This window comes from Urocampus carinirostris, chromosome 16 (assembly GCF_059441175.1).
Source record: "Urocampus carinirostris isolate Australia breed hairy pipefish chromosome 16, RoL_Ucar_1.0, whole genome shotgun sequence".
Classification (NCBI taxonomy): Eukaryota; Metazoa; Chordata; class Actinopteri; order Syngnathiformes; family Syngnathidae; genus Urocampus; species Urocampus carinirostris.
Window position 1 is genome coordinate 35,753,441 of NC_142364.1, and position 22,031 is coordinate 35,775,471.

At 37.7% G+C, this 22,031-nt stretch overlaps 1 protein-coding gene across 4 annotated transcripts in view; it reads left to right on the plus strand.

Moving 5' to 3' along the window:
• The window catches only part of sptan1 (spectrin alpha, non-erythrocytic 1), a 106,966-nt gene that overhangs the window by 57,226 nt on the left and 27,709 nt on the right, over positions 1–22,031 (plus strand). For 2 of the 4 annotated variants that reach the window (XM_088355544.1, XM_088355546.1), the window contains 16 exons: positions 4,501–4,605; positions 4,685–4,720; positions 4,820–4,855; positions 6,145–6,192; positions 8,289–8,380; positions 8,782–8,926; positions 9,705–9,886; positions 11,014–11,113; positions 11,225–11,422; positions 14,921–15,067; positions 15,148–15,251; positions 16,881–17,043; positions 18,176–18,190; positions 21,278–21,409; positions 21,623–21,760; positions 21,832–21,936. In XM_088355544.1, the coding sequence (XP_088211670.1) occupies positions 4,501–4,605; positions 4,685–4,720; positions 4,820–4,855; positions 6,145–6,192; positions 8,289–8,380; positions 8,782–8,926; positions 9,705–9,886; positions 11,014–11,113; positions 11,225–11,422; positions 14,921–15,067; positions 15,148–15,251; positions 16,881–17,043; positions 18,176–18,190; positions 21,278–21,409; positions 21,623–21,760; positions 21,832–21,936 (1,746 nt within the window). The remainder of the gene's footprint in view (positions 1–4,500; positions 4,606–4,684; positions 4,721–4,819; positions 4,856–6,144; positions 6,193–8,288; positions 8,381–8,781; positions 8,927–9,704; positions 9,887–11,013; positions 11,114–11,224; positions 11,423–14,920; positions 15,068–15,147; positions 15,252–16,880; positions 17,044–18,175; positions 18,191–21,277; positions 21,410–21,622; positions 21,761–21,831; positions 21,937–22,031) is intronic. The other 2 variants (XM_088355545.1, XM_088355547.1) reach the window with 1 other exon arrangement.

Sequence of the window (22,031 nt, forward strand, 5' to 3'; positions counted from 1 at the left end):
CCATCTATGGCCCCAGAAACTGCTCCCTGGCACCTGTTAGATCTGCTGATGGAACATCTCTAATCAAGGATCAGGCTATGATAGTGGAGCGGTGGGCTGAGCATTTCAACACCCTGCTCAACCAGCCCACCCCAGTGGACCCAACTGTCCTTTCAGAACTCCCTGAACATCCTACATTGCCAGATCTCGACCTCCCGCCAACTTTCAATGAAATCCTGCATGCAGTCAAAACCCTGAAAAACAATAAATCCCCTGGACCTGACAGCATCCCAGCTGAACTTTTCAAGGTAGGAGGCTACCTCTGTACACGGACACTGTTTCAATACATTTCAGAGGTGTGAAGACAAGAGCGTGTCCCGCAACTGTGGAAAGATGCGAACATTGTGACCATCTTCAAGAATAAAGGAGATAAATCCATCTGCTCCAAAAGTAGGGGTATCTCTTTGTTGGCGACTGCTGGAAAGGTCCTTGCCAAGGTCATGCTCCGCAGACTCATCTCCAAAATATCGAAACGCGTCATCCCAGAGTCACAGTGTGGTTTTCGAAAGGACAGGTGAACAGTCAACATGATCTTTGACACGTCAGCTCCAAGAGAAATGCCGGGAGCAGCACAAGGACTTGTTCATCGCCTTTGTCGATCTCTCAAAGGCATTTGACACAGTGAACAGGGACTTACTGTGGCATGTCCTGAAGAGTTTCTCACCATTCTTGCACAGTTCCATTCAGGGATGACGGCTAGAGTGGTAGTTGGAAGACACAGCTCAGAGCCCTTTGGCGGCGAAACTGGAGTGAGGCAAGGCTGTGTGCTGGCTCCAGTTCTCTTCTACATCTTCCTTTTCTGTGTTACAACACTGCTACGTAGAAGGATGGAGAAGCAGGCTGGAGTTACCATCAACTTCAGGGTTGATGGTAACCTGTTTAACATCAGGAGGCTACAGGCAACTACCAAACTGACTTGAGAGACCATCATTGAGCTACAGTATGCTGATGACTGTGCCCTGGTTGCCCATACACCGGAGGCTCTGCAAAACATTCTCTCGGCAGCTGTAACTGCATACACCAGAATGGGACTGACGATCAACACCCAGAAGACAGAGGTACTCTGTCAGTCCAGTGCTGACCTCTTACCAAACCCAATAATCCTCACTGCAGCAGGGCAACACCTGCTCATGGTGCCCACCTCCAAATATCTGGAGAGCATAGTGTCTTGACACCTGCTCATTGGATGATAAGATCCAGAGCCGTCTCAAGCAAGTATCAGCATCTTTCGGTCGACTAAGGAAAAGGGTCTTTCAAAACAACAACCTTAGACTCCACACCAAAATGCTGGTCTACAGAGCTGTATGCATCACTACATTACTGTATGGATGTGAGGCATGGACTAGAGCTAAGATTCATGGCCCGAGCCCGAACCCGAACCCGAGGCAATTTCGGGCCGGGTCGGGCCTGAAATGTCAGTCATACGGTCGGGTCGGGTTCGGTCCTGCTTTTTTTTTTTTTTTTTTTAAATTAATTAATAATTATAAATATATGTTCATTAAAAATATATACTTAAACTATGTTTGGATACTAGACCAAGGAATACTTGTTATAAAATAAATAATTTGGATAAAACGGAGAAGGAGCTGTAATTGCTTTTAACGGAGCCAGAGCATGCTCTGTGCACGTGACGTGACGTGAATGCTGTCCTCTTAATAATCTTCCCCTCCGCTAATTCGCGTGATTTTGGCCTGGTATCCCCGATATGGAGTCGGACCAACAAGAAGTTAAGGATAAACTCAAGAGAGGAGAACTGACGAGGAAAACGCACTCTGGTAAGAGTTTTAATAAGCGTTTTATATAGAATACGATCGCTTTTGTCGGAAGTGTACATTGACGTTGGTGACATTTTCATCCGCGTTAAAAAACGCAATTTGCAGAATAAAATCATGCTTTATTGTTTAAATAAACGCGTTATATAGACTAGGATCTCCCAATTATTATAATTAGCTCGCTTTATTGTTTTAATAAGCGTTTTATATAGAATACGATCAGGGGGGGGGGGGGATTTGCATAGGAGTCGGAAAAGGGCACAACACGTCAACACCCCCTCAATGATAGTGCCGCACTAAAATCTTAAGGACGTACTACTACTGCTGCTGTGGATTATGGCCCAATGATCAAGTCGTCAAAATGACGGACGCCCTTAAATGTTTTCGCTACCTCAAAAAATGATGTAAATGTTTATACAGTTTTATTTAACTTAGGCCTAGATGTTGTAACAAAAGGCAGAGTTTAATTTGTTATCATAAATCACCCCTCCTTATAAATAAAATATGTAATTTCGGGCCCCCTCGGGCCGGGCCAGCAAATCCAGTTAATTAGTCGGGCTCGGTCCGGGTCGGGTTTAATACCCCTCGGGCCTGCGTCGGGCTCGGGTGCTTTTTTTGGGCCCGATCTTACCTCTAGCATGGACTATCTACAGCTGCCATCTTAAGAGCCCCGAGACCTTCCATGTAAGATGTCTTCAGAAGATCCTTGGCATCACATGGAGGGACAGAGTGCCGCACACAGAGGTGTTGGAGAGGGCAGGCAGCTGCAGCATGGAATCCATTATGGCCCAACGCCAACTCAGGTGGCTGGGGCATGTTGTTCGAATGCCCAGCCACAGACTGCCACGCCGTATCCTCTATGGTCAGTTACATCTAGGCCAACGCAGTGCTGGTGGGCAGAATAAGCGGTTCAAAGACCAAATGAAGAACATCCTGAAGAGATGTCGGATAAACCCCTCCTCACTGGAGGAACTTGCTTCCTGCCGAGACCTCTGGCGCTTCCACTGCTCACAGGGAGTGGATTACATGGAGGAACAGCGCATGCAACACCGTGCAGCAAAGCGTGCAAAGAGACATGCTCGCCAGGCCACCCCTGCTCCCCCCAGCACCCCCTTCACATGTTCTGTCTGTAACCGCATCTGTGGATCCAGGATCGGACTGTTCAAACATCAGCAGACTCACTAATTAAAAAAAGATGGTCATCATCGAATCGATGGACAACCCCCAATATATGTAAATGTATATCTATATATATGTATCTATATGTATATGTATATATATGTATATGTATGTATATGTATATCTATATATATATGTGTATGTATATATACAGGACTGTCTCAGAAAATTAGAATATTGTGATAAAGTTCTTTATTTTCTGTAATGCAATTATTTTTTGAGTTTTCTTAAGTTGTAAGCTAAATTCACCAATATTAAAATAATAAAAGGCTTGAAATAGTTCAGTTGATGTGTAATGAATCCAGAATGTATGACATTTTTGTTTTTTTAATTGCATTACAGAAAATAAAGAACTTTATCACAATTTTCTAATTTTCTGAGACAGTCCTGTATATTTTCCCTGTATCTTGTTTCAGACTGAACCCGATGTTTCTGTGATAAGCGGTGCAGATAATGGATGGAATGGAGTGTCTATTTTTAAATTAAACTCAATTCCAAGTGTTTATTGTCATATGCACAGTAAAGTTGCGAGCGAAAATAGAAACTACGGAATGATTGGCATTTCTTGAATCCCAAGACTTTAACCTTGCGAATGATGGAACGATGCATTTGAGTGACATCGTCGGACACCGCATCCGCACGTGTTCTCGACACCTATTTGCGTCTTTGCAAGCTTTGGGAATGTTAAGGGGGTAATAAGTTTGACTGAACTATCTGACTGTTTTGTCGATGTTCCCATTGTAGCGCCTTATAATCCGGTGCGTCTTATGTATGTCAAATATAGGACCAAAAACTATTTTTTCGGGGTGCGCCCTCTACCCCGGTGCGCCTTATAGTGCGGAAAATACGGTATATGTATATATATTTGTATACATGTATATGTATATATATGTGTGTATATATATATATATATATATATATATATATATCTCATTAGCTGCATTGCTTATGAGATATATATATGTATGTGTGTATATGTATATATATGTGTGTATATATATATATCTCATTAGCTGCATCGCTTATGAGATATATATATATATATAATATATATATATATATATATATATGTGTATATGTATGTATGTATGTGTGTATATGTATGTATGTATATGTATGTGTGTATATGTATGTATATATATGTATGTGTGTATATGTATGTATATATATGCATGTGTGTATATGTATGTATATATATGCATGTGTGTATATATGTATGTATATATATATTTATATGTATACATATGTATGGATATATATATATATATATATATATATATATGTGTGTATGTATGTATAATATCCACATCTTTAAAAAAAAAAAAAACATCAGTCCTGATGAAAATAAACTAGAAACTTGCTTTTTATATATATATTTCAGAAACTTACTGAGTAGGCAGAGTAAATAATCCTAACGACCAGATCGCAGGTCTTATGATTGACATGCTGTTTTAAACCAATTCGACAATTCTTGCATGAAATTTCAGACATTTTCTCGCTGTGTTTTCAGGACCTCAAGGCCAATGAGTCACGGCTGAGGGACATCAACAAAGTGGCCTCTGAGCTGGAATCTGAGGGCTTGATGGCAGAAGAAATACCTCTTGTTCAAATTCAGGTAGGTGCAGGTTCCCTTCTCAGTTATTGCTCCTTGAGTGTATCTCAATATTTTGGGATTTTTTTTGTTTGGTTTGCAGCAACAAGAACTACTTGGTGAAATTCCTTGCAAGGCTGTAAGCAAAATAATGTTTCGAATATGAAATGCCCTTGATATTTGAAAACAAACTGCATTGGCAATATTGCTAACACATCCTTGTGTCACATTTTAATAGGATGAAACTGACCTCAAAACGGCATCCCCATGGAAGGTAAATATTTACCATTGAGGTTGCATCACCTGTTTTGTATGTTTGCATGTACTGTAATCATATACTGCTATAAAACAACGTCTATAGAAATCAGACATAAATGGAAATTAAAATGATTAATATAAATAGGTAAAATCACAGAACCAAAAAACAAAAGAAAAAAAATGATGCAACTGACTGGTCTATTTTTCTTAAAATGTCACTGTAAAAACTCAAAATTATTCAGAGTTCTTATGTGGCCAATTGCCCTAATGTGACAGATTATATCATGGAAGTTGTCTTTCTAGATCTGGACAAGTGATTCGCTGAGCTCCTAGACCAGGGGTTGACAACCCATAATGCTTAAAGAGCCACAATCGACCCAACATTTTTTTATTTCGAGCTGGAAAAAATAACCTTTTTTATAGCCTTACAATAAATGCAACACATGCAGTATGTATCTGTATAAACCTACTATGAATATGAAGTTGAATAGTGTTTAACTGCATTACATTGTTAATGAAATATGGTATGCTTTCTTGAAATTGCATCTCAAAATCCAATTTTTGTTAGTAATTTTTATTTTGAGCCAAAAAAAAAAAAAAAAAAAAAGAAACATGCATAATATGCCCCTTGTCTGGGCAAACAAAGAGAGTGCAATAAAACGATTACCCAATTTATGTGACTCCAGTGTGGACTCTAGGTGACACCATGTATCCTGCGTTTTTAGAAACCGAGAGAGCGGCAGTATAACTTGTGACTTCCTTAAACCATTAAACAGAAATACAGAAACGCAATATATATTTACCTTCCCCATCCTTTTCATTCTGTAAACATTTTTTGGAAAAGTGCCCGCGAGCCACTTGCCTGGGCTAAAGAGTCGCATGCAACTCTTTGTGCCTTGGATAATATTTTGCTGCCCTAAACATATTCTGCATGGTTGGCCTGGTAGTGTGTCACTGATGGTCTCGGGAAGCATATTCCCAAAAGAGCCAACAGTGCTGTGCAGGTAAGATTATCTACCACCACACCATCCCTTGGCCAACACTGTCAGGCATGCATACAAGCATATGGGGGGCACGCTAGTTTGGCCAGCGGACTTTTAGCTCGAGGACATTTTAATATAATGGACCTGTCTGATTTATTGTTTTTAGGTGTTTTTGTTATACCCTCTTTTGGGTGATCATCTTCACTTATATCAAATCATATAGGTCCATTATCGATACCGATACCTCGTCTGTTATTTAGAAAGGTATTCGAATTCACTTGCTATCAAATATGTTCTCTAATTGTGTTCATTTTTTCCGTAGAACATTCGCTTGGCTGTGCAAACAACTGCTAACTTTAACACAATCAAGGTAAGACTCGGTATCTAAATTCAAATATTATTTTAAAAAGTAAGGAGTTCCCACCATGTCGCCTACTGCTCAGGCCATGTTTTAAAAATTCTTTATACCATCAGTTTTGAATGAAAAAGTGCCCAGAAATACAGTTTTCTCTTCACTCATATACTTATTTTGAATTATTAATGATTTTTGAAAAGAAAGTGTTGTAAGTTTTCTCCTAAAATGTATCGGCGTGTCACACATTCACTCATTTGTTGTCAATCACCAGGGCTATTGCAGTGCAAAAAAATCCTTATTAGTATGGTTCCGAGGAGTGTATATTTTTTCCATTTAAATGGACATTGCATATTGTATGACACCAGATGTTTTGCGGTACAGTGTAGTGCAATAAAAATGATTGCACAAGGAAGAATACAAGCTACAAAGTCTTATTTTTTGTGCACAGCTTTTTTTGAGGTTTTTGGGTACGAGTTGCAGAAATATGGAGCACAATTTTGTCAGCCCACCTTTGGAGAGCCACGTTATGTAAAATAAATGCAAATTTCTTCATGTACGAATATTTTATAAAATGCATGTTTATATGATCATGTATTTTTGCTTACTGATAAAATATTGTTTTATTTATGAATGGCATTTTTTTTACAACAATAAGTTCTAAATACACTGTCCCTTAAAAAGGGAAAACATAATTTTTTAAAAATCAAATAAATCATAGTCAGTAATTCTTTGGGGGATTGTTTGCATATAAATTACAGTATTTATAACAACATTAGATATAAGTATTAAAAAGCCCCTCCCCACATCTCACCAGCTTGTGACATGTGCCTAATGCTGAGTTGCTTTGCCTCAAATGTATCATGTCTTCATGGGTAAAAGTCTGTCCACACATCACTGAGCAGCGCAAAGATGAGCATTCTGAACACAAACACCACGGCATAATCAAAGCATTATTTTGTTAGCTACCATAATACAGATCCAGGTACAACTACACTCCGCCTTCACGCTGCTTCCGCATCTTGGAAAGTTTTTTTAGAATAAAACGCAATTCTAAAGGTCTTTTCACAAAGGTGGCAAGATTGAACTTCGGGTTCCACATAATTATTTACTTTCAATTAGTGCAAAATGCGTTCCGATTGGAACAAAGTTAAATCATAAGTGGCTAATAGCCCATTTAAGGACGCCTTCTGCAACTTTAGCCGGTTATAACCCCTGTAGTATGCACACAAATAAGGCAATTAACTTTAAATTAGCCACCTATTAACCAAGGTATACATGCAGCCACGTAGATTTTTCAAAACTTACATTTGCTTTCGGTCTATTCCTACAAAAGCCGGTATTATGAGCTTTAAAGAGTGGCTTACTGTGATTAAACGTAATTTTTTTTATAAAAAAAAGTTCCTCTTAGCTTTTGATGTAAAGGCAAGTATCTATAAAAGGCATGTACCAAGTCTGGCCTGGGGACCAGTTACGGCCTGTGATCCAATTTTTACTGGCCTGCTGCCTCTGTATTAAAATTACTAATATGTGGCCCGTCAGAATAGACTTAATTTGAGTGGACAAAATAATTCACCACTTTACCAAATGATGGCATTAGCTCTTTGCCCACTTTGCCCATGGCTATCTGTAAGAATTTTAGCCCACCCTATTTACAACACAGTGACTGCTTCGCTTCCAGGACAAGTGGAATTGGAGTATTCATTTTCCAAAATCGGTAACGACTGCATCTGCCTAATTTGCCAAGAGACTTTCGCTGTTTGAAAAGAATATAATATAGAGAGGCACTGTCAGACAAAACATGCTGACTACAAAAAGCTAACTGGAAGAAAAAATGTGATAAAGTGAAGCAACTAGAAGCTGTTTGGTTGGCACAGCAGTACTAGATCCTGCAAGGAAAATGCAGATGCTACAAAGGCGAGCTACGAGGTTGCGATGTTAATCGCCAAGCACTGCAAACCTTTCACAGTGGTTTAATTGAAAAAAAGACTGTTTAAAGAATGCCAGGCCAAGTAATTGGCCCTCACACATTTTCAGCTTACTAAACCTGGCCTGCAATTTGAAAAGTTCTCCCCCCCTTTGGTGTATGATGTATGTTATTTTTTTAAATACAGGAATTGAATAACCAGTGGAAATCACTGCAGCAGTTGGCTGAAGAAAGGAGCAACTTGCTGGGCAGTGCCCATGAAGTGCAGCGTTTCCATAGGTAAGTACGGTTTATCCTATTATTTACAGACTGATTTTTAGTAGACATTATTTACATACAAATATAGCTGTTAATGGGGGAAAGTAACTTTCTGCATATATGGCAGTTGGGCTTTGCTCAGAAGACGCTTTTTATATAATATGGTCCCTTTCTTAATTTAACTTGTATCCATTTTTGACCATGCAAACAGCACTTCTAGATTGACAACTACTTAGCCGACATAAATGTTTAGTTTTTCAGCAAACTATGTAGGGGCTAATAAAAAACATGTTTTTTTGGATCAGGAATCTCTCACAGTATTTCAAAAGCAGAAAGGACAAATCTCTCGAAGACCAAGATTCGTTGTTCCTGTCATGGTGTACTATGAATGAGCCACTAAAGTTCTGCTGTTTTTATTCCAGAGATGCAGACGAAACAAAAGAATGGATTGAAGAAAAAAAACAGGCGCTCAACACAGACAACTACGGCCATGATTTGGCAAGTGTTCAGGCTCTGCAGCGTAAGCACGAAGGCTTTGAGAGAGACCTGGCAGCTTTGGGCGACAAGGTTCGTTGTTTGCTTTGTTGAATTTTTAAAGTGAAATTCAACCTAAAAGAACTATCATCCTGTATACCGCCCCATTAGTCTTTTTATATATCAGGTTTTTTTTCATGCTTAATTTAGAAAGGGTCTCAACCGTCTCCTGTCAGTCGGCTGGGATTATTTTCATAAACCGCATCTCGAAAGTATTCACAGCTCTTCACTTTTTCCACATAGTTATTTTACATTCTTGTTCCAAAACTGATTTAATTGCATTTTTCTCAATGTGAACTCTCAACTCCAGTACATTATATTGACAGCTGTGTGCCTTTTCAAATCATGTCAAATCAACTGTATTTACCAAGAGTAGACTCCAATTATGCTGTGGAAACCCATCAATGGAATACAGGATGCACCTGAGCTCAGTTTTTGAGCTTCACAGAGAAGGCTGTGAATCCTTATGTAGATAGGGTTTCTTCTTCAAACATTGTCTTTAGCATGACATGCCTGAATACATTCCTTGTCATTATTACATAGGCTGTTCATTAAGTTTTGAGCGTTACAAATGCATTCTTAGCTTCATCTGTCAAACGGGCATGTGCTGACGTTAATCTCCCTGAATCGAATCTTGCAATAGTTTTGTAAAATGGTCCATAATCCGGGACATGCAATAATTTATTAGTGTCTGTAGTTGACAAATGTTGGGACCTACCCTTAATATTGATTGAATGATTAGCTCAGATGAAAAATATAATGAATCACGGATTTTTTTTAAGGTTTTCAATTTTGCTCTTTTGTATTACAGGTGAATTCACTTGGAGAGACAGCACAACGCCTAATACAGTCTCACCCAGAAGCTGTGGATGACATAAAAGAAAAATGTACTGAGCTCAACAGTGCTTGGAGCAGCCTAGTAGGACGTGCTGACCAGCGTAAAGGCAAACTGGGAAATTCACATGACCTGCAGCGCTTTTTATCTGATTTCAGGTTAAAATAACAGTTGTTTAAATTTCTTTAATCTTTTAACTTTCTGTGTCAATTAATAGGTTTATAAATAACGTTTACAATTCCCTTCATTAACGCAGTTACATTTTTCATCCCACCACTTATGAAGCAATAATGAAGGATGCACATGTGGATAATGGGATTAGCGTTACTGAAGAGTCCGCTAAACTTAGTGACTAACAACGCTAATTCAGTGCAAAACTTTTTTCGTGGTTGCGGCTAAAGCACCACTATCTATGCTGATCCCGTTTTTAACAAATCTACTTTACTCCACTTCTGCTGAAATGTCAACAAAATTGTTAAAGTTCATTATGTTGACGGCATGGTTATGCATGGCACAATACAGAATTTTTTGTCTGGAAATATCATACAGTTTCATCCTACAAAAAATCAGTTGAAAACATAGTTTTAATCTGTTGAATCCATTGTGGATTTTTCCTTAGACCTAGAACCCAAGAAAAACTTAATATTTGTTGCATTATATGAATTGTATTAACATTCATCTTATAATGGCTAAAACAACTAGTTTTTGACGCGACAGAAACAAAAACTGTCATTGTGTTTCATAGCCAAGATTACCCAGAGAGAAAGATGTTTAACACACTTTGCGCAAAGACAGAAACTTTACGAAAGATACATGCCAGGTGCTTCCACCAGTTAAACAGCGATCACCATCATTGTTATAAAAGCTATGATCAAGTCAAGTCGCATTTGTTTGTACACCCTAACCCATAAAATGTCTCAAAGGCCTGCGCAGGCCACAATTACACCATCCCCTGATCTGATGTGAAATCGACATGCGGGCAAGGAAAAACTCTAAACCTCAACATAAGTAAGATAAGAAACCTTGAAGGGGCCACACAAGTGGAAATCCCAGGCTGCAATAGATTTTGTATTGGGTAACAATACACAAAACATATCAAACATCAATAAAAAACATAGGTAATATGTATAGTTGTCCGAAAAGTCTAAGACAGCATATGGTGTTTCATTATACTCCTCCCTCTTTGAAGAAGCTGATACTTTTTTTTCATCTGTATGCAAGTAATGTTCACATTGATCTATAAGTGTTCTCCTTTTACATTTTTCTTTCTGACTTTTTTATGCAGGGACCTCATGTCCTGGGTTAATGGTATCCGTGGATTGGTGTCCTCTGAGGAGCTTGCAAAGGACGTGACTGGAGCAGAAGCTCTCCTTGAAAGACATCAGGTTAATAATCTTATAATTTTCTTATGATATATGATTGGAAAATAATTCCCATAACTTTTATTTAAGGTTAAGTTTATTCCCTTTGCTGCTTTTTTTTTTAAATTTCTGCAGGAACATCGCACCGAGATAGATGCTCGTGTTGGTACATTTCAGGCCTTTGAGCAATTTGGACAGCAGCTGTTGCTCCAAGGTCATTATGCAAGTCCTGAGATCAAGCAAAGACTTGAGGCTTTAGACTTGGAAAGAGCTGGGCTGGAAAAGGCCTGGATACAGCGCCGCATGATGCTCGACCAGTGCTTGGAGTTTCAGGTAAATGTTGAGAAACAAAATATTTGATCTACTCCAAACTGTGTATCATGACACAAGGCTTAAAATAAGCAGGTTCATGTTGTATTTTGTGTACAAAATATTTTCAAATTGCACCTCAATAATAAACATCACTTGAATAAATGTATTACCAAGTAATACTGGTGATGCAAGGTGCATTTTTTAAATATGTATCCTTTTTTTGCTCGTCTATCATTTTCATCCACACTAAACTTTCTTGCTGCTTTAAGGTTGCTTGTTTCAACGGCCTTTATCGCTTTTAACTCAGCAGTATAGGGCAAATATTTTCTTTTTTCTTCAGTTATGTTGTATTGTAAAAATAATGTTGCAAATAAAATCAATATTCAGCACACTCCAGTAAATTTTGTGGGAGCTTGCTTGCTTTTGCCCAAGTGGTTTCCTGTTGGTTTGTTGTTCCTCTATAGGCCATGCCTCCACCTCTCACACTTGTCCTTCTCTTCGCTACTGCTAACACTCAACCAAATATGCGCACATAAACTGACCCCACGATTTTAGTCTTTTATGCTATACAATACTATACTATATTGTATTATACTATACTATACTTTTATGCTAGACATTTATAAAATGTCTAACCAGCTCGGTGGCCTTAGGGGTATGGCGCCCGCCCCGAGACTGGGAGGTTGTGGTTCAATCCTCGGCCGAGTTATACCTAAGACTTAAACATTGGTACCCGTTTCCTCCCTGCTTGGCGTTCACAGCATTAGGGGTTGGAATTGGGGGGTTTGGTCACTTAATGACTCCCAACACCTCAGTTGGGTTGAGCGAGGGGGCTGGGAATCCCCACCTCTGAATCAATCTCCCAAAAAGAGTCAGAAATGACTCTAGCCACCTCCCACTAGGGGGATATGGCTGTGGTATATATATATATATATATATATATATATATATATATATATATATATATATATATATATATATATATATATAATATGCTATACAACCCCTAGCAAAAAGAATGTACAGTAAGACCTCAGTTATCGCGGTTAATGGGGACCAAAACCATCCGCGATAAGTAAAATACGCTAAGTAGCAGCGCACCTTCAAAAAGAAAAAGGAAAAAAGATTGTCATTATTATTTTGTTTGACCCGTTTAATGGGGAGAAAAAACACCCGCAAAAATTTAAAATCTGCGTGGTAGCTACGCCCCTTCAAAAATAAATAAAAAATCTCATCTCATCTTATTATCTGCACCGCTTATCCTTATTATTCGCGAGCGAGCCCTTGAGTACTTTCAGGCGCGATACGCACGACACCGCGGCAAGCCGGCCCTTTTTTTTTTACCATTACAGAACGCGAAGCTCTGAATCCGCGAACGTCGAACCGCAAAGTAGCGAGGTCCCACTGTAATCACCAGTCTTGGGCAAGCCCTCACTCAGACATTTTAATATGTAGCAAAAACTCAGATCACAAACATGAAACAATCGTTAGGTCATTCCAAAGTGCAACATATTGGCATTCAGAAACACTAAAAGAAATTAAGACAAAACATTGCAATGGGCAGGAAATGTTACTTTTATAATGGAATCTCTCAATTTTAAGGAAAAAAAAATATGGAATCAGTCTATTTTGAGTAGAAAATAAGGACACACCAGGTCAATTTCCTTTCCTTAAATGGGCATCTGGTTTAGATTAAGTCTGCTCATTAGTGAACAGTTAAAAACGGCGCAGCTATCACACTTTCAAGGGCTACTGGACTAAGTGTATTGACAAAAATCATGGCTCCAACAAGAGAGATGTCTCTTGAGACCAAAGAAAGGATCGTCAAACTTCTTGAAGAAGGTAACTCTACTCGTATATTGCGAAAAATGTGGGCTGTTCACAGTCAGCTGTATTGAAGATTTGGACCAAGTACAAACAGCATGGGAAGGTTTTTTTCAAGTCAAGCATACTGGTAGGTCAAGGAAGACATGTAGGCTTCAAGACAAACAGCTGCAGGTCATATGTCTTGAAAACAGAAAATGCACAACAAAACAAATGAAGAGGAAATGGAAGGAAGTTGGAGTCAATGTATGTGTCAGACCTGCGCAAAATCACCTAAAGAAAATGGGATTTTCATATAGGAAAGCCAAAAGGAAACCATCTTGACACTTAAACACAAAAGAACAAGAGTGCAATGGGCTCAGTAGAAGCAATCATGGACAGTGGATGACTGGATTAAGTTTGACTGGAAGAGTCACGAATCTGCATTGCACAAAGGTGATGATGCTGGAACTTTGGTTTTGGTGCTGTTCCGGTGAGATTTACAAGGAGGACTGCATAAAAAAACAAAAACAAAAAATCCCAATGTCTTTAATAATTTGGGGCTGCATGTCAGGCAGAGGCACTGGGAAGATGGCTGTGGTCAAATCTGCAATAAATACACAAGTTTACATTGACATTTTGGACAGCTTTCTTATTCCTTCAATTGAAAAAATGTTTTGGGATGATTAACTCCACTTCCAAGATGACAATGCATCATGCCAGAGAGCAAAAACCGTGAAAGCATTCCTTGGAGAAAGACGCATCCAGTCAATGCCATGGCCTGCAATAGCCCAGATCTCAACCCAATTGAAAACCTGTGGTGGAAATTGAAACAAATTGTCCACAGCAAGGCTCCAACTTGCAAAGATGATCAAGCTACTGCAATCGAAGAGAGTTTGCACCAGATTGAAGAAGAATACTGTTTGTCACTCATCAAGTCCATGCCTCAAAGACTGCTAGCTATCATAAAAGCCAAAGGTGATGAAACTAAATACTAATGATATGTTTTGATTATTTCTTTGTCGGTTTTTCATGATTCTGTATTCATTTCCCTGCACTTGCTCTATAACAGTAACATTTACTGACTATTACAAAGTTTTTTCTTAATTTATTTTTGTGTTTCTGAATTCCAATGTGTTGCACTTTGGAATTAGCTTGCGATTGTTTCATGTTTGTGATCTCCGTTTTTTTCTACAGAATAAAATGTTAAAGTAAGGGCTTGCCCAAGACGGGTGATTCCATACTTTTTGCTAGGTGTTGTAGTTCTAAATTAGGTTTATTTGCAAGTTGATACAGGAGTGAGAACATCTCAATTAGAAGAATTCAGCGTGCCTGTTCTCTGTGCTTGAGCAGGCACTGCCATATCAATCGTACCTTGTTTGTATACATAAAAACAACCACCCCAAAGAGCACTGTTCGATCGGAGGTTCTATGTGACACTCGAGTGATTCAAGAGTATTCAGTTGACTGTTATGTGTAACTTTGCATGTCTCCAGTATCAAAAAGAGAAGTGTATCACATAATAAACTACTAGTCTTTCATCCCTGATTGCAATTGTTGCTTTGTCAGGTAATACAATTATAGAAATTATTACCAACATTAGTTACAAAATGCTATCAATAACGTGTCAGAGTACTCGTTACAGAGTATAGTGTTTGCGTTTTAGGGATGCTTTCCTTTGTAACGCAAAGCCAATGTTCTGTGTTTATTCCACAGCTCTTCAGCAGGGACTGTGAGCAAGCTGAAAATTGGATGGCAGCTCGTGAAGCCTTCCTTGCAAGTGATGACAAGGGAGACTCCCTTGATAGTGTTGAGGCATTAATCAAAAAGCATGAAGACTTTGATAAAGCCATTAATGTGCAGGTGAATGTTAACACACCTTTTTATATATTTTTTGATTGGTGCTTTTTGCTCTTCAAACTTTTCTTTTTCTGAATTTACAGGAAGAGAAAATTGCTGCTCTGCAATCCTTTGCCAATCAGCTAATTGGAGCTGACCATTATGCTAAACCTGATATCTTGAGTCGACGCAATGAAGTCCTTGATAGGTTGGAAACATTTTTAGGACAGTTTTGATGTTTCACAGATACAAATGTTGAATTTATTAATATGTCAATTGTTTTCTGTAATATGACAAAATTTAGTGGGACAGTTAGTTTAATGGCTTCCACCCAAGAACATATTTATTTAACAGACAGTATATGAAGCTTACCCATATTTTTTTGTTTTTGGTAATGATGACTGTGAAAAATGTTAAATTTACAATTACAGTGGAATCACTACTTAATGATTTAATCTGTTCTTGGAGTAGCTGTGTAACCTGAAAACTTTGTAAGTAGAGACTCATTTTGTCTGTAAATAAGCTAATCCGCTCTAAGCCTCGCTAAAGTACAGTATGGTATTATTTAAAAAAAAAAATCATAAAAGAGCTTCAAAACATGAAACAAATGCATGTTAAAATTAGCCTACCGCACAATAAACATAACACAAGAGGCACATAATGTAAAAAAATGAAAGGAAATAATAAAAATACAATTTACCCTTTTGCCTTGCGTTTATTGATCAACTGATCTAATGAAGGCTGCTTTTACCGGCTTTTGAATGTCAGTCGGAAGTGCCCGAGGCAGACGGAGCAAAAACCATGACTAGTCGACACTTTTTTCAGATAATTCCTTTCCACAAACTCTGCGATTAAAATGTCATTAATTTGGGCTGATTGATTGATGGCTACGTGTTGCCGGAAGCCCTTCTCTACTCTGACTGTGAACTGTGTCGGTTACATGAAGCGCATGCTGGAAGTACGCATGAGCACTGATTGCCAGGCAGATTTCAAATGATAGCCAGTTTGTTGATGTAGGGCAGTTTTTGAAAAGTATCACTAGGGGGTGTGCTTTCACTGTATTGTTCTGGAAACTCTGGGAGCAGTGAGCAGCAGCGCATACTGTACTGTATTTTTGAGTTCTTAAACAGAGGCAATCTACGTAATTAGAGGGAATATTTTCCAGTTTAGGTACTTTGTAACATGGAACTTTCGTATGTAGAGACAATTGTTTGTGGAGGTACCACTGTACACAACTTTCTTTTAACACTGTCATGTTTTTAAAAATTTCAATTGAAATTATTTGGCAAAAGTGGAGAGAGCGCATTCCACTAATGTTGAAGCAGGTGCTAGCACTCGCATGCATTTATGTAATGTATTGTTTCTGGTGTAATTGCAGATGAAACGAAAAAAAAGGGCTCAGGGAAGGCCTTTAGAACACATTCGACTTTCTTATCAGAAGGCTTCTCTCACTGACCTCTTTTCAAGTTCAAAACCCATCGATGTCTTTTCCTTATTTTGAGTGTCAGCTAAATTGTAAAATTTTTGTTTTGGTTCTTCAAGCCAGATTTGAACCAGTGAACTACTCCTAATAAAATAAATAATTAACTGGTGACCTATGAAATCGCCCTTGCTTGTGTCCAGTATTAAAAACTGCAATTATCTAATAAATACTAGACTCCCATCACTGATTATAGTCATTGATTTGTCAGCAAAAAAACATTAAAGAGGCCTTTCCAACATATATCTTTTATAGATTGTCATCATCCATTATAAATATTTTTATAATACCCTTAGACATGATAGGTTGATGAATTAAAACCCAATTCAAAACTCCATACATCTTATACTTTAAAAGGTGGCGTCGGCTGAAGGCCCAAATGATCGAAAAACGTTCCAAGCTTGGTGAATCACAAACTTTGCAGCAATTTAGCCGAGATGTGGATGAAATTGAGGCCTGGATCAGCGAGAAACTGCAGACTGCTACTGATGAGTCTTACAAGGACCCTACCAACATTCAGGTATGTCTTATCTATTCATCGATCCTCAATGCTAGACAATAATAATTCGGTTAAAAAACTTTCAGAACGCCATCGTCCACATTTTATTCTAAAATTATTTAATTAATTACCCCAAATTCTTCAACACACCACCCAGTTTTACAATTTTCTAGTTCCGTTTTGTCATGTTTTGTTCTAACCAAAAAAAGCATCAGACCTACATAAGTATTTAGACACTTTTCTAGGATGCTCAATTTTTTTCTTTTGAGAGGCTTTCTAATAGTTATCACTGAGATGTGTGAGCAGGTTTTTTCACATATAGTTTATACAGACGTTAAATGCACACACTAATCAGTGAAAGTCTCTCAGGCTAGGTAATGGGAACACAGTACAACCAGGACCTTTTTTCAAAGCTGACCCACCTATTCAAATAGAGTTTTCAATAATGATCAACTTTGAGATGTGCTTAAGAGGAAGGTGAAAATAACCCAATTTCTACCAAATGTGCTCTGGTAAACGATTAAGGTTGAGAATACACATGTAAATGTTATTTCTTTGTCCGGGGTTTTAATTTTAAATGTTTGCAGACAACAGTCCTGTAGAATTTCTGAATGTACAGTATTTTTGGATGTTGGAAAAAAAATCAGTTAAAAAATGTCTTTCGGAATTCTTAATTTTGTAATTGTTATTGTAAAAAAGATATAACTAAGCTAAAACGTTGATATTGTTGTGTAAATCCAAAGTGTCAATTCTACAACAAACATTCAAATCCAACACTTCAGGTAATAATTTTCCGGCTTTGTTTAAGACTTATACATATTTAGAATATTTTGAATCTTCTTAGGCTTAGACCATAATAACTAATAGTACAATATAGCATTTACGTTTGTCAAGTGATTATGTGAAGTAATAACTAAATATTACCGCGCACAATCCAATGCGCTTTGCAATATCTGAGGTTTGAGTCTAATAATTCTGTCATTCTCATTTTGTGTTTAATTAAAACAAAGTAATTTCCTGAATGTGTTTTTCTTTTGCTATTAAACTGTATTTTATTAGAATTTATCTGTCATATGTCTATTAATTGTCAGACCCTACTTTACTACCTGAGATAAAACTAAATCCTCTTCTATTGTCTTTTGCTTTTTCGTAGCTATCCAAGCTTCTGGTAAGTTTGAGTGTTGCTAGTTTGCTAACCATTAGTTGTTATTTGTTTGTGGATGTGATTGAATACAAAAACTTTGTGCCACGTGTGTATTTTATTGCAGATTAAAGACTACGTTATAGTTAGAAATAGTGTTGTCAACAGTCGTTCATTTCTTTTTTTTTTTTTTTCCTTTTTTTTCCTGGGGCGGGGCTCAGCGTATCTAATCTGAGATCATACATTAAAGAAATATACTTTTTTAGGTTTGTGTGCGCATGTATTTGAGCTCTCATGTAATATCTCTTTATATTATTCCGACCATTCCCCCAAATATTTGACTTCTAACTGGTTCAAGCAGAATGAAACCCACAGAGGTGAATATTAGATGTTTCATTGTTATACTTGATTTTATCTTCATCAACTCAGCATTCTGAAACAAAGTGAAAAATTTGAGTTTTATTTATTTATTTATTGTCTTTCGGTGGGTCTGACAAAGCACACGGTCTTCCCCTTATTTGCCAGCTTAATTTCCTTCACAAATTGTAGTTAACCCAGACCAGTACCTATCCTCAGAGGAAAACTAAAAGAGGAATGCAAATGAAATTAGCATAGGCAGATTGTTAGCCACAAATACCAGTATCATCTGAATAATCTTAAAAGGGCATTATTCTCCTGAAACACAGTCAGCGATGGTAGGTCTGAACATGCAAAAGAAACCCCACATCATAATTAAAAAGTGTGTAGGGCCTAATGTGTCAGTATCCCCTCCCATCCCCCCACCCAACCAAATCCCCAGAGGCCCCTAGCGCTTGAGCAACAGCACCCGCCCGAGAGCCGGCCCCAGGGCCCAAAGCAATGCTACCAGAACAACCAGCCCAGCGACGCTGCACAAGCCCAGGCGACCCTCCGAGCGCCCCAGTGGCCCCAGCCCCCTCTCACCTCATCCCGCGCCACACCCCCATCCGCAATGGCAATAGCGAGGCTACCACAATTTGAGTCTGTTCATGTAGTGTATTAGTTGCCGATAAAAAACCTAGTAAACAGAGTTTAGGGCAGCAAGGGATCCTGCAATCCAAGATACTCGAGATATTTCTCATAACTTCTGCTTAGAAGTCCTGTACTAGTGTACACAGCCATAAGCGGGGTGATATGTGTCTACTGTATTTTGAAAACATTGGTGACTGCTATCCGAATTCGTGAATTCCATTTTCTTCAACTTATATCAAGTGTAATGTATACTATGTAGTATTTTATTCTGCATGAGTTGCAATTTAGTGGTGTTTGTCATTCTGAACGAATTATCGCATATTTGGATCAAAGAATTTTGTTCCAGGGATATAGCTGTCAATTTCCTTGTTTGGAATGGGTAAAAGCATTGTTTTTTTGTTCAAAAGGAGCCTATACAATTTTGAGTTGTTTTAATAGTTATCGCTGATAACATTTTAATGCCTTTTGTGAGACCTGGTGGCTGTAATATAATTTGGAGGGTAGGTATCCTCTTTTTTAGAACAATTTTGTAAATACTGTAAAAAAAAGTCACTAATTTCTTAACACATGCGCGTATAATTTTATAGTGCAACACATGATTGCTCTGGAAATAAACGTAGAGCAGTGTTTTTCAACCCTTTTTGAATCAAGGTACACTTTTATTTATGAAAAAAAGTTCCGAGGCACACTGTCCGTTGAAAATGAAGTTATGTCAAATATTTCACTGTACTGCCTCATAAGCAGATAATTAGTATATAAAAAGAAGAAAATAATACTTAAAAAAGAAAGATGTGCTTTATTTATGTTATTATTTTTTACAGTGCAATCTTAAACCACTTTGTTAAACAAATTAAGTTATTAAATGTACTGAAAAATCTACTGCCACTTGAATGTCTATTACAGTTCCTCGTCTGAAGATAAAATACTAAAATATTGGCCTGATTATTTTGGAAAGATAGAATACTGCAAATTCCAGTGGAACACCAGACAAGGTAAAAAATAAACATGACTTGTCTTGACATTTTTACCTGGTTAGAGAAGGGTTGATTAATGAGACAATCGGAACCACAACAGTGACTTTGCTTACCATGCTTATCATTAACTAAAAATTGTCTTTTTATTTTGTTACTCTTTTATTAAAATCGACAATGTATGCGCCAAATTTTTGTTGCTGCGGTATGTTATTGCAATTTTCATTGCACTGTTTGATTTGACTATTTTTACAACCTACACCATTTACAAGCATTACATTGTAAATATTTCTGCCTTTTTATCGTAATAATAATAATATTATAATAATAATTTCCTTGTATTGTCATTCTGTGTAACAATTTACACAGAACGAAATGTCGATTACACCTGACCCGTTGTAGCGAGCCGATGCAGCCGCAGCCAACAGAGGGCGCCGCCATTTACCCATGTTATAAGTCTTAGGTATGACTCGGCCGAGGCGCGAACCAGCAACCTCCCAGTCTCAAAGCGGGCGCCTTTATTGAATTTTTCTCTTTTAAGTCTTAATACATGTTTGTCCTGAAGTGCAATGTAAATGCAAATACACACATGCAACAATTTTTGTGGGAAATATAACAATTAAAATCAATTTCAATTCATTTTTCTAATTATAAATTAAGAAACCGCCAAGGTTCGAACGAATAATTGTCTATCCAGGAATTGCTCAGTATTTTTTTTCTACTCATTGTGTCATATTAAAAAAATTTGTTTTTTTAGGATTGATATAGTTCCCACAAAAATATAAAAGGAAATGCAATGTAGCATGCAAATTACATTAAATTAGAAAAATAGTAAAACTGCTATCCTGTTCCTACTATCTTTTCCAATTTAATCCAATGTCATATTTATTTTGTACCTATACATGTAATTTATGAAGATTACTTTACTGTAAAAGGCTGAAAAATACCTTAGTGCACTGTACATAGTTTTCATGCTCAATAACAAATAATGGGTGTGAGGAATGGCTGAAAATGTTCCTGCTGGTGGGAATTTAGTAAAATACTTTTTCACAGCCTTTCATAATGGGTGTAAAATGCAGGAAAAGTAAGCTTAGTGTGTTATTGTTAAGCATGGATTGATTATTTTTTTTTGTCCTTGCTTCAATTACTGCAGAGTAAGCATCAGAAGCACCAAGCATTCGAAGCAGAGCTCCATGCTAATGCTGACAGAATCCGTGGTGTCATTGATACTGGTAACACACTCATCCAAAGGGGTGCCTGTGCCGGCAGTGAGGATGCAGTTAAGGTATCACCCATAATCTGTTGTGTATATATATATATATATATATATATATATATATATATATATATGTGTGTGTGTGTGTGTGTGTGTGTGTGTGTGTGTGTGTGTGTGTATATTTATGTGTATATTATTGTATATTATTTCTTAGCATGAGTTGAATGATTTATGTTTGCATTTATGTTTGCACATTGTGTTTAGTTGACTCTTCCTTTTCAGGTACGCCTTGAGGCTCTAGGTGAGCAATGGCAGTTCCTTGTTGACAAATCTGCTGAAAAGAGCCAAAAACTCAAAGAAGCAAATAAACAACAGAACTTTAACACGGGCATCAAAGACTTTGACTTCTGGCTGTCTGAGGTGAGTTCTTCTGTACGACGGCCTGGCAAATTTGCAGACTTAAAATGACTGATGTGTTATGGTTTTTTTAGGTGGAAGCTCTTCTTGCTTCGGAGGACTATGGGAAAGATCTTGCCTCAGTCAACAACCTGCTGAAAAAACACCAGTTGCTTGAGGCTGATATTAATGCACATGAAGTAGGTTGTTAGGTAGCCTTCCAGGCATCTTTTGATTTAATAAAGTTGAATGTATTATTAAGGTCAACACACAACCTTGACAGATGTTTTTGTCT